The sequence below is a fragment of the Terrapene carolina genome, unplaced genomic scaffold, assembly GCF_002925995.2.
Source record: "Terrapene carolina triunguis isolate 2854851 unplaced genomic scaffold, T_m_triunguis-2.0 Scaffold583, whole genome shotgun sequence".
NCBI lineage: Eukaryota > Metazoa > Chordata > Testudines > Emydidae > Terrapene > Terrapene triunguis.
Window position 1 is genome coordinate 772258 of NW_020664934.1, and position 16216 is coordinate 788473.

The 16216-nt window shown below is 48.2% G+C and overlaps 1 protein-coding gene across 1 annotated transcript in view; it reads left to right on the forward strand.

Moving 5' to 3' along the window:
• Positions 1-16216, forward strand: part of LOC112112171 (autoimmune regulator) — a 34014-nt gene that overhangs the window by 8962 nt on the left and 8836 nt on the right. The window contains exons 2-11 of the mRNA XM_026659137.1: positions 67-224; positions 6073-6247; positions 6600-6752; positions 7914-7985; positions 9023-9136; positions 10437-10570; positions 11037-11114; positions 12211-12326; positions 12951-13047; positions 14867-15058. Of these exons, the coding sequence (XP_026514922.1) occupies positions 67-224; positions 6073-6247; positions 6600-6752; positions 7914-7985; positions 9023-9136; positions 10437-10570; positions 11037-11114; positions 12211-12326; positions 12951-13047; positions 14867-15058 (1289 nt within the window). The remainder of the gene's footprint in view (positions 1-66; positions 225-6072; positions 6248-6599; positions 6753-7913; positions 7986-9022; positions 9137-10436; positions 10571-11036; positions 11115-12210; positions 12327-12950; positions 13048-14866; positions 15059-16216) is intronic.

Below are 16216 nucleotides of genomic sequence, written 5' to 3' on the forward strand. Positions count from 1 at the left end.
TGTGGAGCAGGTGTGAGGTGGGTAGACTAAAGGGTCATGTTTTAGGCCTACAAACTTTGTCAAAAGACAATTTACTTTATAAATTTAGGTTACTGAATTGCATCCTACAATATTTTCTACTTCTCAGAAGAGGCCAACAACTCAACACACACATGATGAGCAGCCTTATAGTATCAAAGCAGCGTGAGGAAGAGCTGGGGATGGGAAAAGAACAAAAAATGTGGGTAAGGAAACAGATTTCAACTGTTAAAGGGGCAAGAGAGGTCATAAACAAGTGACTATATTCAGCCCTGAATTACAGTGCTTTCTACAATCCTGTGATAATCTGTAGCCCTAAGTAAGCAACAGTTTTATTTTTCTTCCTAGATTGTGTCTCTACGTGTGATGTCAGTCTACTGCTCTCATTTTAACAGTTTATTTGAGCCAACGTGGGCTGCTTAGATTTTCAGCTCAGAGCTGAATTTCTCTGCCATCATCTTGTAGCACTACAGGTTGTGTACAATACAGGCCTGATCCAGCCTTCACTGAAGTCAATGGCAATGACTTAACTAAGAACAGGAGCAAGCATTAAGAGACAGGTCACTAGTGATACAATTACATAGGAGAGTTTCTGGATGAAAACGACAGGTGCCCTGGAAAGTACATAAATTCTGAGGTGACTCTTAGTTCATTACAAGAACAAAGAGAGGTATTGTGAGTAACACCAATATACTGAGGATTGGGTTACTTTTGCCTTGTATAAGCTGAAATCTCTGAATTTGTCTCATTGAGGTTAATATAGAACCAAAATTATCTACAGCTAGCAATTAGTTGACACTAATGAACAATATAGGAAGAGATCATATTTCATAGGGAAAGTAGTGCTGATCATTGAATGGTGTAGGAGCAGAGATATTCCATTTGGAAATCTGAATGATTCTGTAGCTTTCAAGTTTCACCTGGCATTGATCATTTAATAGTTACCCAAACACATAGAGCAGATCTATGCAAAGGCTTTTGGAATGCCCACCTTTACCTACCCTTACCTTTACCATGGTGAACAGGATCTCCCATTTATTCCGAAATAAAGGATCCCTTCCTGCTAGGTGGTGGAGTATAAAGTTTGTTTCCCACAGTATACAGCATCCCTGAGGCAGCAGTTGCATATAAAAGTTTCATTTTCCAGTGTGAATATATTGCTTATTGTACAGAACCCCTATGCAAACTGGTGCTTGTCATATTTTAAATGCCAAACCATGCCCTGCTGCTTCATGGGTGAGGAGCCCAGCCAACACCCTTAGTAGTCACTTTGCACTTCATACCACGCTGGCCTGGCTCCCGACCACAAACTGATGTGGGGCTCCCCTCTGCAGGAGACAGCGGCTTTCAGGATTTTACTCATAGAAAAGATACAGACTCCAATTACAGAAGTTGAAAGAATACTCACCTAAATAGTTAGAGTGCAACTTGTGTAGCAAGCAATTGTGGCCTCAAATCACTCTGATCGTGCTCATGGGCTGAAATACAAATGCATTTGAAGTTTTGAGCATGGATTGTTAGAAGGGGTTAACTGACAAAACAAAAACTGAAGGTTGGGTGGAAACAGCAGAAGTGTATCAATTAATAATTTCAAAATTAATTTCCTGATCCTGCAATCACACATGTGCATAACTTTACCCCCATGAGTATTGATTTCAAATTGGTTGGAAAGTTAGGCACGTGCTTAAGGTTTTGCAGGTTCTGTTCCTAAGAGGAGCAGGTCAGAATTTCAGGTACTGTTTCAGGTAAACTGTTTGAGTTTACTGCCACCAAATGAATAGAATTATTAAAAAGCTGACATGTAGACTAATCAAGCAAGCCGGCAAATATGTGTCATCCAGCTGTCTTTGTTTTGTAAAGACAACCACCCAACTGGTATAAGCAGCAGCCAGACCTTAAACACTTCAGAAATCAGATGTGACAGGGGCTGAATAAGCAGAAATATTCCTACATACTGAATACTGATTAAAAAAATCAAACTTGGCACAAATAGTAAATCATACAGCAAGCTGCACACATGGCCTATGACAACTGGAGAATCCTTTGTGGCCACTAAATGCCAGAGTGTTTGCAAAATGTGTATTGACCATTTCATACTAGCATTATGGATCTGAAAATGCACCTACCGTAGTTTTACATCTGGCTAAAATTAACTAAGCAATTTTGTTTTGCACCAATTTAAAATAATCTGCAGGGCTTAAGTGAAGCAAGGGGAATTCTCTCCCCTCCCCCCCCGCTCCCGACAAACTCTTATAAAGTGAAACTGAGCAAATGAGCTTAATTAGAGACACCTTCTCAGCTCCAATCAAGCTTCAGAAGCTCATCCTTGGGACCCAATTGGTTCCTCAATAATAGTAGTTTGTTTTTTCCCCTCCCTCCACAGATTAACCTGTATAAAGAGCCCAAGGAAGTGTTGCATGCTTAAGGGCAAAGGATGGATTTCACAGACACCAAGCTTAGCTACTAACACATTTCAGTGTGGCTGGTGGATGTACAACCAACCAACCACCCTTTCTGCATCTTCGTGTACACACGCACACAGAGGAGAATACCTACCACGCAGCCTTATTGAACAGTGTGGGCAAGGAGTCAGCACTTCAGGCATAGCACATTCAATCTGGTGGTGTCTTGGCACAGGGACAGGTGAGGAACAGTCAGAGAGGAGAGCTATGAGAAGAAATTCATGCAATGTGACGTTAACATGAGTATAGAAATGTGAGTGCAATAACTGAACTTAATGGGATTCCTGGGTTCAGCTCAATAGCCAGCGATTGACATCTGAGCTGGCTATTGGTGACAAGACACGAAGGTTTCTATTAAAGGGGAAGTTTTGGCAACTGACTTGACACAGCAAGTCCTGTCCTAAGTAAGATGCACATTCTTCTCCCTGTTTCAGTGCCTGCCTTTCCCAGAACCAGGCTTCACAGGGAATGATGTAAGAGCATAGGCAGCACGGGTGCCTCAGTTACTGCAGTTCCAGTCTCTCCCAATGGTGTTGATTGTAGGGGAGATCCTCCCGTTCCAGCTGAAACCCCCACAAATACGGATTCCTTGCAGGATGTCCAGCACTGACAGGCCTTTGGGAGAAGGGGACCTGCGGCAGCTGCTGAAGCTATACCGCACGGAGATCTCCATGGCTGTGGACGACGTTTTCCCATTGCTTCATGGACTTGCTGATCATGATGTTGTCACAGAGGAGATGTTCAAGGTGAGAAGAACACTGGCACTCCATGCTAAGTGACTTGCTCAGGTCTAATGTCTGAGGCGTATATTCTAGTGAGGATTCTAACCCTAGAAGCAGTTTGAATGTGGATACTTGTAAATCTGAAAGAAAGGGTCTCAGAGGTGTGGGGAGCTGTAAAAGGGATTGTCAATGTCTTTTGGGGGTAGAGGAAAGTGTCATATTTTAAGCTCACTTCGGGAATTATTGGGGTTATGACTACATTCCTTCGGGACTGGGCAATGATTGTGCACTGCTCTGTATGTGCACATGTATGTATACATGTGCATGCATATAAACCAAGACTTTCAAGTAACTAGTGATTATGGGTGCTCCTTAAAGGGGCAAGAGTTTCAGAAAGTGCTGAGTACCCACCATCTGAAAGTCAGGTGTCAAGCTGAGCACCCCAAACCACTGGGCACTTATGAAAAGCTTGACTGGAGTTCCAGGTTTATACTCTTGAAAAGGAATTGGAAAAACTGGAAATATTCCACTGAGGAACGAGGTGTATTTCCTTGGTCTGTATCTGACACTCCGATTCCCTCCTGCACTGCAGCTAGCTGGGAGTCCTATCAGCAAGGATGATCGTACTGGCACAAGCTAGTGCAGATAGTGTGGAACCCCAAGGGCTGGGCCTGTGAGGAGAGACATTTGAAATGTAGTTGTAGTAAAACTGCCTGATGAGTTATCTATAATGCTTAAGGTTAAAATAGGGAAGGAGAAACAACTGAAGGATACATCTGCAGAGCTGACTTCTTTTTTCAGCTGCCCTCCCCAGAGGGTGGAGACTGCTGAGTCTTACCTGGGGGCAGTGTTTTCAGGAGTTTTCTCTTGAATCAGCAGAGGCCACAATTCCTGCAGGTGGCTGCTGGACTCTATTTGAGTCATTAGGTGGGGCTTTGAAATGCTGCTATTTTTATTCTTACACAGCACACCCTTCTGTCTGGAGAGTAATCAGGGCCGGATTAACCTTTTGTGAGCCCGGCACCAAACATTTCTATGGGCCCCCATGGAAGCAATGGAGCATGGCGCGGGGAGGTCAGTCCCCAGAGCAAGGGGCCAGCCACAGGCAATGGGACATGGCATGGCAGGGGAAGCCCCGCTCCGCCCAATGCGAGGGCACTATTTACAAACCGGCAGACGCACAGTGGCCTGCCCGGCCCTGTACTGCCAGCATGCCCCTTCCCCTCGGGGGCAGGCCCATGCCATACCACACAGCCCCCCCCCCCAGCACCCCCTGACTCCCTATGTTCAGAGGCCCCCCGGACCCACTATGCCCAGCGTGCCCCCAGACTCACCCACAAATACACAGCACCCCCCCCACCCCCACTCTCTAGTGCCCCAACACACACAGATGTTCCCTGCCCCTTCACAGCCCAGCACCCCCGCCCCAGACTCCCCACAGACCCATTTCCCCAAACCCTGCCTCCTGGCCACACTCCCTGCTGGGTGGCGACTGTGTCTGCCGGGCTGAGCTGGCAGCGCAGCCAGGGCTGGTCCCAGGGCCGGGAATCGCTCTGGCCCCTCAGGAATGGCGTGATCAGCCAGGTCAGGGCCTGCCCGGCTGGGCTCCCTCAAGATGCACTTGCCTGGAGGGTCCCAACCAAGCCCCCCCCCCACTGTCTCCTCCTTCACCTGGCTGAGACTGGCCAGGCTACTGCACCAGTTCCAGGCGGCTCAGCTCTGGGGAGACAGGCGGGGCCCCACAGGTGGTGGGAAGCAGAGACTGCTCAGAGCCAGAGGTGCACTGGGGTCGCCAGGGGGCCGAGAGGAGCAGGGGGTGGGGCCAGGGAGCGGAGAAGAGCCCTCGGCCAGCCTGCGGGCAGGCCGAGAGGAGCAAGTGGTGGGCGGGGGGAGCCAGCGGGGTCTCGGGGCGCAGTGCAAGCAGAGCAGGCTGGGGACCCTTCTGAGCATGGGCTACTGGAGTCATTGTAAACCCAGAACTGACAATACTGCAAGGAAGTCAGCATGGCAGCTCCCCCCAAGGAGCGGAATGTTAAATACTCAGTGTGTGTTGTAATTCTGGTTTGTTTGGTTTTGGATGGTTTCTTGGCTGGAATAGATAAGGTGAAAAGTGTTTTCATGGTGGGAACACATACACACAAATAAAAGGGGGGAACAGCGTGAGGAGGAAGGGGGAGCGGATTGGATGAAACCAAAAGGGGTGGAGCCAAGTAATTATAAAGCTGATCTCTGGTGCTAGAGGCTCAGTCTTGGTTATTAGAATTTAGTGCTGGTCAGATTGCAGGTCAGATGCACGTTTGCCCTTAACAGCAATTTTTAGAAAGCGGTGGCTATTTTATATGATGGTTGTTAATGGAACGTTGTAAGTCAACTTAATGTACTTTTTAGGGGATCTTTGATTAAAGTAATTTGCTTTTATATTTACAATGGACTCTTGGCTTCTTTCTGCCCTTCCTCTGCTGTTTTCATGACTCACCACCCCCCACCTCTTATGCTACAATGATAATGTGACTGTGTCGTCAGCTCTAGGCAATACAATTCCAAATCTTATGCTATTTGTCAAACATGGTTTCAGCCTCATTCAGTCCATCCTAGGGTCTCACCCCCCTTCCCCCCAACACGGCCTACCCCAGCGCCCCATTGCATGTGATCTTTTTGCTTTCCTTTAATGGTCGATTAAAGCATCCATTCATACACACCCAGGCACACCGGGGGAGGAGGTGCTAGGTGCTGTAACCATGGCTCCCTCTTTGCCCAGAGCCTGCATTACACAGCATGGATGCAGCACAGCTGCGGGGCGAGGCATGGGAACAGGAGGGATGCCCTTGAGAACTGCACATTTGATTACACTGCTCTTTTTGTTCTTGAAGGAAACGCTGAGTTTGAAGGAGCAGGAGGGCTCTCACAAGGCCTTCCATGCCATGCTGACCTGGCTACTGAACCGGGATTCATCCTCCATCCAGGACTTCTGGAGGGTCCTCTTCAAGGATTACAACCTGGAGAGATACTCCAAGCTCCAGCCTATTCAGAGCAGCTTTCCCAAAGGTAGGAGGGTGCTCAGACAGACTGTGAAGAGAATGACTCCTTACCTAGCAGGCCTCTGCTCCATGAGGGTCCCTCCTCTTTAGGAACCAAGAGCTTCGCCTCTCGTACTCCAATTCCAGCCCCAGGAGAGGTGTAGAATGGCAGCCATCAGCCCAGGAATGAAGTGCACGGGGAACAGGGTGGGAGGGGAGGGGAGAAGCAAGCAGTGATTGTCTCAGTAACGATCAGCGCCAAGGGGTGAACCTGCACCAGATCACTGGGGAACTTAAAAAATCTAGAGCCCCAGCAAAGCACTGGGCAGTTTGGAATGTCCCCGCTCTGATGCCAATCTCTCTGCTGTCATTCTTTCCAGATGTGGATCTCAGCAGACAGCGCCGGGGGAAGAAACCACTCCCCAGCCCCAAGACATTGGTGCAGCACAAACAGCAGCCGAAAAGGAAAGCACCAGAGGAAAGGGACTCTCCCCAGCCAGCTCAGCCCTTGCTGAAATGCAACTTGAATCCTGGTATGGAGCCTCTTTCGCTGCCTGGCCCGTGCTGGATCCTGAGCCGTGCTGGTGCACAGCCTCCCAAACCCATCAAGCAGATAGCTCACCAGGCCTTTCTTACGCTCACAATTCCCCCAGGCTCTATAGGCAACGAAGAGCAGCTGTCCTGTTTTGGACTTTCAAGGAGCTCTTCCCACTTGGGTCTAACAGCTTCTATCCTGGCTTCTTGTAGGCCTCAAGTAGCTCCCCAACCCCTCCGCAGCTATCTAAATGGAGTGGGGAAGAGAGGTCTGCATTCTGCTGCCCAGCCAGGCAAGGGAGCAGATCAAAGTCCCAGCTAGGGGCTTGTGATCAGGCAGAGATTTGGCTGGGCCTTGCAGGGAGATAGATGCCAGTTGTCGGGGCGGCAGGAGGAGTAGGGAAGGATGAGATGGAGAATGTAGAAATGAAGAAGGAAATGGAAAGAATGGTGGAGAACCAGGGTGACTGGAAGAAGGGATGGAAGACGAGAGGAGAAAAGAATGAAGATTGAGAATTTTAAGAATGGAGATAGAGGAGAGGAAAAGGGAGCTGAAAGGAGAGAACCTAACAGAATGGAGAGAGAAAGGAAGGAAAAGTGGTAGATGGAAGAAGAGGAAAAAGAATAAAGAGTTGGAGAAAATGTAAGAAAAGTCACATTGGATATTTTTCTAAAATTCAGCTCTAGGATTTATTTGGGGGCAGGTCTCTGGCCTGTGCTCTACAGGGTGTCAGACTGGATGATCACAATGGTCCCCTCCGGCCTTGGAATCTATGAATCTCTTTAAAGTTCATATAAATCCATAATATACATTGCAGGGAGATGCAATCATTTATTTATGGTCTTTGGACTTCAGCTGAGTTTCTAAAGCTGCCCATTGTGCCCAGAGGTGTGCACCATGACTGCATGTGCAAGAAGGAATGTAACCACTTTCAATAAGGAGTTCTTACTGCTGAAATAGTTTCTCTTACACCCCAGCGGGTGCAATCTAAGCACCTAAATAGCTAGATCTGGCTGCTCATGTTGGAGCATCACCATCCCTGCCTACTGTTCCAGTTTCTTGTAAGGTTTCCATTATCTAACCAGGAGGCGAATTAAGGGCTCTTTCTAATAACATCCAATGTGTACCCTTGTCTCTAACCCATATTATAACCCCACAGGGACCCTGCCAAAGGCAAAAGCTGTAAAGAAACCAGAAGGTGTGGAGATCCAACGTTTCCCTCTGGGAAATGGTGAGTGATGTGTTTCCCTTCATTTCTCCAGCCCTGTTTGGAGAAATCTTTGTTGTTAGCACCATCCAGTAATGAACAGGCTAAAACCATTCCTGAGCTGGGTGTCACTGGGCCTCCTTCAGCATGGGAAGAGAATCCATGACCCTGCAGAGCAATGGCCCCTGTGAGTGCTAGTGGGTTGGCGTCTCCCATACACAACATTAGCTTAAGTAAAATGTCTCAGAGAAACAGCAGCTCCCAGAACCAGGTGACAAGTGCAGCACCACACAGGCACCTCAACGGGTGAAGGGAGGATTCTTAGTGTTTGTGAAGCTAAAGGACTAGTAGCAATGGATTTAAAAAAAAAACAGCAAACCCATCAACTGCATGACCTTCCCTACACAGCTCTGCCAACACACCTTGGGCACACCTTGCTCCAGAGCTGGGCTTGGCTGGTGTGCAGAGACTTTCAGTCATGCCCTGTAATGTGTGATATGACCAATGATTTACTAGGGACTGGACTGAGCCCACCAATCTCCTTTCATTTGAAATCAAATCCCTATTTAAACCCACCTCCCCAGATGCTGATCTCAGCAGGTGGGGAAGAGAGGTCTGCATTCTACTGCTCAGCCAGACATGGGACCAGATCAAGTGGCCAGCCAGGGGCTTGTGATCTAGTGGAGATTGGGATGGGCCTTGCAGGGACATGCAATCATCAGGTTTGGGGGAGCCCCCGATTGGGGTCATCAGGTTGTATTTAATGCCAGTTTTTAACATACACCTCTACCTCGATATAACGCTGTCTTCGGGAGCCAAAAAATCTTACCGCGTTATAGGTGAAACCGTGTTATATTGAACTTGCTTTGATCCACCGGAGTGCGCAGCCCCGCCCCCCTGGAGCACTGCTTTACCGCGTTCTATCCGAATTCGTGTTATATTGGGTCACGTTATATCGAGGTAGCGGTGTACTTCAAACCATAGCCCTCCCCCGTCCCTTGGGAGAATATATGTACAAAGGCCTCATGTTTCATTGATAATGACTGTTTTTAAAACCATAGGCATTCAGAGTATGGCTGCCTCAGTCCAGAGGGCTGTTACTGTGTCATCCAGTGAACTACCAGTGAGCTGCGGGGCTGTAGAAGGAATTCTCATCAAACAGGTGTTTGAGTCAGGTAGATATGCCAATGTTCTTGGGCCAAGAAATCATGAACCTGGGGCTAGTAGTGACTATAATGAGAGACACAGCTGAGTATCTAGGGAGTTAAAGAACAGTTCTCATGACAACAATGTGGGCCAACTCCATTCCAGGTTTTCCCCCTTCCTGAGGACAGCCTGGTTCCAGGGGACAGATTTAGTTCAGGTTAATCAGAGTGAAAGGACCCTCCTTCTTGAAGCTAGAAGCCACCCAGGCAATTATAGGTAGGGCAAGATTTCAATGCATGCTGGAAGAAGGGCTAGTAGGGTGGATGGTGGGGCCAGCGGGGTGGGCGTGCGGGGAGGAGCGGGGGGGTTAGCAGATCAGACCAGCCAGAGGGCTCTGTAAGTAGCATACACTGGTGGAAAGTGTGGATGGCTGTGGGAAGAAGAACAGAGACACGGATAGGGTCAGCATTTGGGGAGGAGCTGGGATATTGGGGGATGGGGAAACCCACAAGGGAGTCTCAGTTCAGGTGGAAAGTGTAGTGGTACTGTAACCCTGGACTGGGAGACCCCCTCCTCCTAGCATAGATGGTCTTTAATTTTTTAAAAGTCACTGGCAGAATATAAACAAACACACCTTCTGGCTACCCCCTGCCTGTGTAAGGAGGATGGAGTTGTGAGCAGTAGTTGTTGTGATGTGGGCATGTACGTACCATCCTGCCATGGTGCACAAGAGTTATTTTTGCAGCAACATGAAGTAGCAAATGGCAGCAGGACCCAGCACTACACCTTGCTGGGCCAGCTGGACAGGTGGTGTTCTGCCCCATGATTCTCACTAACAGGCTGCACATGGCAGGGTGCACGGCTACCAGCCACTGCCCCTGCTGTGCTCTCTGCCCTATCACTGGGATTTGGCCCTTGAAACGTCAGCATATCATGTGGATGATTCTTGACAAAGCACATGCAGGTCAGATCCTTCATTTACCTGCCAAGCCTTGGGCTCAGGATTAAGTTCCCTGATAAGAGTCCATCCCATCTCTAGCAGCTAAACAGGGACCTGAACTCCTGCCTGCCACATTTTCTGGGGTCCGTGGTGTCATCAGCTGCTTCAGAGGAAGTGCTGACTCCTGAACTGGGCCCTGGGAGGGAAACAGAGAAAATGGTTTTCAAACATTTCTAAAATGTAATGCTTTTACACCTGTTCTGCTTGAACTCCGGCATCCTTACCACGTTAACAATGAAACCTTCCCCTGCACCTGAGCATCGTTCGAGCAGCATGTGCATGTGCTCCCAGCACACAGCTTACATAAGCCAGAGTGTCCTCTCTTCCAGGGGGCTCCAAGAAATGTGTCAAAGTTGGAGGCGAGTTTTATGCACCAAGCAAGTTTGAGGAACCTGGGGGAAAGAACAAAAGCCGAAGCCTGAAGCCCAGTGTGCGAGTCAAGGGATTTCAAGGGCCCCAATATGTATGCTTTCAGCAAACATGAGTTGTTTTTACATCTTTGTCCTGTTTGAGTCCTCTTTGCAGTAAGGGGTTTCACACGTTGTACTGGTTCCACCCATACAGCTTAGCTCAGCCTTGTCCTTTTTCTTCATAAACTATCGAGCAGATTTGTGCTTGGCTTGGCCCTGGGCAGGTTGGGCAGACCTCGTGCTTAATGTGAAAGGTCTGAGTGGTTTTCTAACCTTTCCCTACTCTCTGAACCAGCTTGGCCTAAAGTGCTCTCAGAACAGTGTTCTTCCTGAAGCACAACAGCTTCTCCAGCCAGTTGGCACAAGTCCGACTCCATTGCCGGAGAACACAGGATGCTCTAGAGTCTAGACCTAGCATCCATCTGAGACAGGACATGCATCTATGGGATGTGCATTTATACAGCCAGTCTGATCACAGCAGCATTTCCTGCCTCACCCCCTGTCCATCTCACTCTGCAGAATGGGGAGCTGAAAATAAACTCACAGAGCAGCCTCCATGTCACCCCTGTTCACACCGTGGATCAACCCCTCCACCAGGTAAAAACCCTATTGAGGAGCTGAGCTTCTCCTTCCCCTCTGCCAGGAGCAGGCAAACTGTTTCTGTCCAGTGTCACTCCCTCCTCCTCCAGGGCAAATTTTCTAAATGTTGTGCAGGGCCAACATCTCGTTTTCATTGATTCTCTCGTGGTGGATAGCAGTGTGCCTCTTTGCTGCACCACCTTGTCTCCGTGAGAGTGAGATTCTCCTGTTGGGCCTCAGGGTGCTGCATGGAATTAGTACATGACTCCTGGAAGTCTCTGGTTTCCTCAGTGTGGTAGTCTTGCTACCAGAGAGGGGGAGACACAAGGGCTTGGTCAGGACAAACATTTGCTAGTGAAAAGCCTCCTGCCCCGGGAAAACTGGAATTCCCCAGAAGATTCCAAAGTGAAACAGCCACCATTTCCATCCACTGCCCAGCCCAAGAGCTCCCTGCTTAACTGACAGTCTGTGTGTGGGCACTAGACCTACATGTTGAAAGCGTAAAATGGGGAAAGGTTTTCAGAGGTTCAGAGCTTCCCTGCAGGCTGTCAGACGTGTTGTATATAACCCATGGAGACAAGTGTCTGTTGAATTTGTGGGATTCTGGAGCTTGGAATTAAGGATGAAGCATTCACTGCTTTAATTCCTTGCCAGATCCCCAGCAAGGAAGTACCTGCCAGGTGTAATGTCTCCGAAATACATAGACAGTACCTGGCCACAGAAGTCAAGCAGGCTTGTGTTATAATACTACATCTGCCAGCCAGCTGTAACACATGCTGTCCCCTGAGCATTCACCTCCCTTGGCTCCTCAGCTCTGTATTCTGTTTAGTCATCCTGTAGTGAGAAGAGAGAGGTATTTTCTGAAGTCCAGGATACTAATGTTTTGCTCCAGCTATTAGTTTTGTGACATCTGATAGCAAGGATTCACCAATTGGTCACCTGTGCTGGAACATGACCCTTTATGACAGACCAAATCCAGTTTGTCCTGCAGTATACTGGATTGCACTGCGCTAGTGTAACAGATCACCATAGTTGGAGTGAGGGAGAAGTTGGCTTTGAGTTTCTGTACTTTTGCTTTCTGTTACATCGTGCGCTATTTGCCTCCCTGGGTCAGAAGAACGATGATGAATGTGCAGTGTGCAGGGATGGTGGGGAGCTGATCTGCTGTGACGGCTGCCCCAAAGCTTTCCATCTGGCCTGCCTTGTGCCCCCACTGACAGAAATTCCAAGGTAATAACAAGCATTCCCAGGCACACTCCCCACAGCGAATATTTACTGCTCTATCACCCCATCAGCTCACTCTGGTCCAGGGGTGGGGGGAAGATGCAGGATTTTCAAAGTGCTCAGGGTTGGGCTAAAAAAATGCTGAAATAATTTTGCATTATTTTGCCTGATTTTTCTTAACCAGATTTAAAATAAAAACCAAAACTTATTGTCCTAAATATAGGAAGGCTTCCCTCTTCCCTAAATATAGGATTTAGCTGGGGATTGGTCCTGCTTTGAGCAGGGGGTTGGACTAGATGACCTCCTGAGGTCCCTTCCAACCCTGATATTCTATGATTCCTACAGAGGCAGAGACCTTGGGTACTTGTGGGGCCTACATGCAGGGCCAGGTCCTTAGTGGGTGTAAATCTGCATAGCTTCATTGTAATTCATTGGTGTTTACAGAACTAACCACTAGCCAGTACTGTTGCTTTACACAACTGTGACCAATCAGTTGAGTCTCCAGAAAAAATCCCTTGTATCTATAAGAAAGCACCATTGCGGTAAATGCAGGTTGGCTTTGCTTTCTCATTTCTTTTGTTCCCCCTAAACATTTGCTTACCTATTTCTTTACCATGTGACTTTGGACAGCGGGACATGGAGGTGCATCTCTTGCTCAGCTGGGAAAGTGAAGCAGGACCAGCGCATAGAAGAGGAGAGGGCCAGAGAGCCACCATCCGAGACACAGGTATAGCTAGGAGCCTTGCTTCACCAAACTTAGCCACGTCCAACCACTCCTCTATCGATATCCCCACACCGCTCTTCTCCTGTGCCCTAGATAGAAATTGGGCAAAATGAGAGGATTATGTTCCAGGCGCTGTTGGGATTACCCTGCCTTGTGTGTAATGTGACATGTGAACCCCCCTATGGCCACCCTCCTCTGCCCCTTGTACCTACACAAGAAAGGGTGGGCAAGATTTTGCTCAGAGTTTTTGCCCAGTCTGTTGGGATGGTTCTATGGTGACCAGACAGCAAGTGTGAAAAATCGGGATGGGGGTGGGGGGTAATAGGAGCCTATATAAGAAAAAGACCCAAAAATCGGGACTGTCCCTATAAAATCAGGACATCTGATCACCCTAGATGGTTTGCTTCCCTCAGTAGGGACGAATTCTTTGAGGGTGTCAACAAGCACATGGAGGAGGGTGATCCAGTCAACACAGTGTACTTGGGATTTTCAGAAAGCCTTTGACAAGGTCCCTCACCAAGAGCTCTTAAGGAAGCTAAGTGGTCATGGGATAAGAGAGAAGGTCCTCTTTTGGGTCAGTAAGTGATTAAAAGATAGGAAGCAAAGGATAGGAATAAATTATCAGTTTTCGCAAATGGAGAGAGGTAAAGAGCGGGATCCCCTATGATCTGTCCTGGGACCTGTGCTGTTCAACATATTCATTAATGATCTGGAAACAGGGATGAGCAGTGAGCTGGCAAAGTTTGCAGGTGATACAAAATTATTCAAGATAGTTAAATCCAAAGCTGCCTGCAAAAAGTTACAAATGTATCTCACAAAACTGGGTGACTGGGCAACAAAATGGCAGATGAAATTCAACATTGATAAATGCAAAGTAATGCACATTGGAAAAAAATAATCCCAACTGCACATAAAATGATGGGCTCTAAATTAGCTGTTATTATTCAAGCAAGATCTTAAAGTCATTGTTCATAGTTCTCTAAAAACTTCAGCTCAATGTGCAGCAACAGTCAAAAAGGTGAACAGAGTGCTAGGAAATACCAGGAAAGGACAGAAAATGCCACAGTGCCATTATATAAATCCATGTTATGCCACATTACTTTTTCCAGTTCTGGTTGCCCCATCTCAGAAAGGTTATAGTGCAACTAGAAAAGGTTCAGAGAAGGGCACAAAGGTGATAAAGGGAATGGAAAGGCTTCCATACAAGGAAAGAGTAAGGATTAGGACTGTTCCGTTTAGAAAAGAGATGGTTAAGGGGGGATGACAGAGGTTTATAAAATCATGAATGGTGTGGAAACAATGAATAGAAAAGTTCTATTTACCCTTTCCCAAAATACAAAAACCAGGGAACACCCGAGGAAATTAATAGGCTTAATAGATTTAATACAAACAAGAGGAAGTACTTTTTCATATAATGCACAATTAACCTGTGGACTTCATAGCCAGGGGATGTTGTGAAGGCCAAAATCATAACTGGGATCAAAAAAATAATTAGATAACTTTTCCTCCATGAACTTATCAATAGCTATTAGCCAAGATGGTCAGGGACCCAACCCCATGCTTGGGACAACCCAAAACCTCTGACTACCAGAAGCCAGGAGGAGAAGATGGGGTGGATCACTCCAAATACCCTGTTCTGTGCACTCCCCCTGAAGCTCTGGTACGGGCATACTGGGCTAGAGGGACCATTGGTCTAACCCAGTACGGCCATCCAGGAGACTGAAGTGCCTCTATACAGAACTGTCATCAGCAGATCCACCTGCAGGGGCCTGAGGTGCCTTCTCTGGAGGGACTAACTAACAACACTTCTGTTTGTGCCTAGAAGGGTCTGTATGGACACAGGGGAGCTGGAGACAGAGAGAGGATTCTTATCAAAGAACCCACGCCAGGCTCCGATGCCTCATTCACCTTCAAACAACCTCTGCCCCCTGCGCCTTCCCACTCACCAATGCCAGTGGTAATGCCAGCCTCAACCCTCCAGCTGCTGTCAAGTCTGGGCCTGGAGAGACAGCTAGTTTGTGGCTCTGCTTTCCATGTGATTTTCAACCATCTTACTCTACAGGGCCTTTAAAACCATGGTGTGCACAGTGTTCAGATTCAGAGAGTATGTTAAGCATATCTGAGTTGGCTATAAGGCATATTCAGCTTAGCCCCAGCACTACAAATGTACCCCAAAATACTCCATGGAGTTGCCACCCCAGTGCTCAGAGCAGCAGGTATGGGGTCAGTGCATGTGTCCTGTAAAGCAGAGCATGCACCATGCCTGCTGCAAAGTGGGGGAGAGAGGGCAGGGAGAGGAGAAGGGGCCAGCGGCAGAGGAGGCACTGCACCTAAAAAGGAGGTGGGCTGGGAGGGATGGTCAGAGCACATATACCCAAGACTCAGCAGGCCCCATGACTGATCCAGAATGTGAGTGTGATGGGATCCCCCACAGTGTGCAGCCTGGGACTGTGGGATCACTGTGCCCCCTTAATGCTCTCCTGCCTGGGCTGTCTCTCACAATGCTTTGCTAGTGACCAGCAGCAACCCCTCCAGGTGCTGTTATCACTCAGCACAAAAGCATGTGGAGCCCCCACCCAGCTAGATTGCATGAATGCTCCCAGAGTCACTCATGAATAGGGTGACCAGACGTCCCAATAAAATTGGTACCGTCCTGATATTTAGGCGTTTGTCCTGCGTCCTGATCGATCTTCGGTCGGGACGCTGCACTCTGCCTTTTTTTCCCCTCCGCCAGCAGCACTCGGCTGTTCTCGGCTTCCCCCCCTCCCCCCCGACTGCCGGCAGCACTCGGCTGTTCTCGGTTGTTGTTTTTTTCCCCTCTCCTGAAAACCAGAGGCTCCCCCACTGTAAACTGATCCACACATTGCTACCAGTCTGGACCCAGCTAGACTTGCATGTCAGAATGCAGAGTGAAAGGAAAAGTTACAGTGGTTGTTACTTCTCTGCTCTGTCATTATGGTGATAAGCATGGTGTAAATACCTAGACGCTGGACGTATGCATAGCTAAGGGAGGGTGCATAATCGCCTCTGACTGCCGGCAGCACTCGGCTGTTCTTGGCTCCCCCCCTCCCCCCCCGACTGCCGGCAGCACTGGGCCACAGTAGGGAATTGGGAGAGGGAGCTGTTTGTGTCGTTACACCAGCAGCACTCGGCTTTTTTTTTTTTTTTTTTT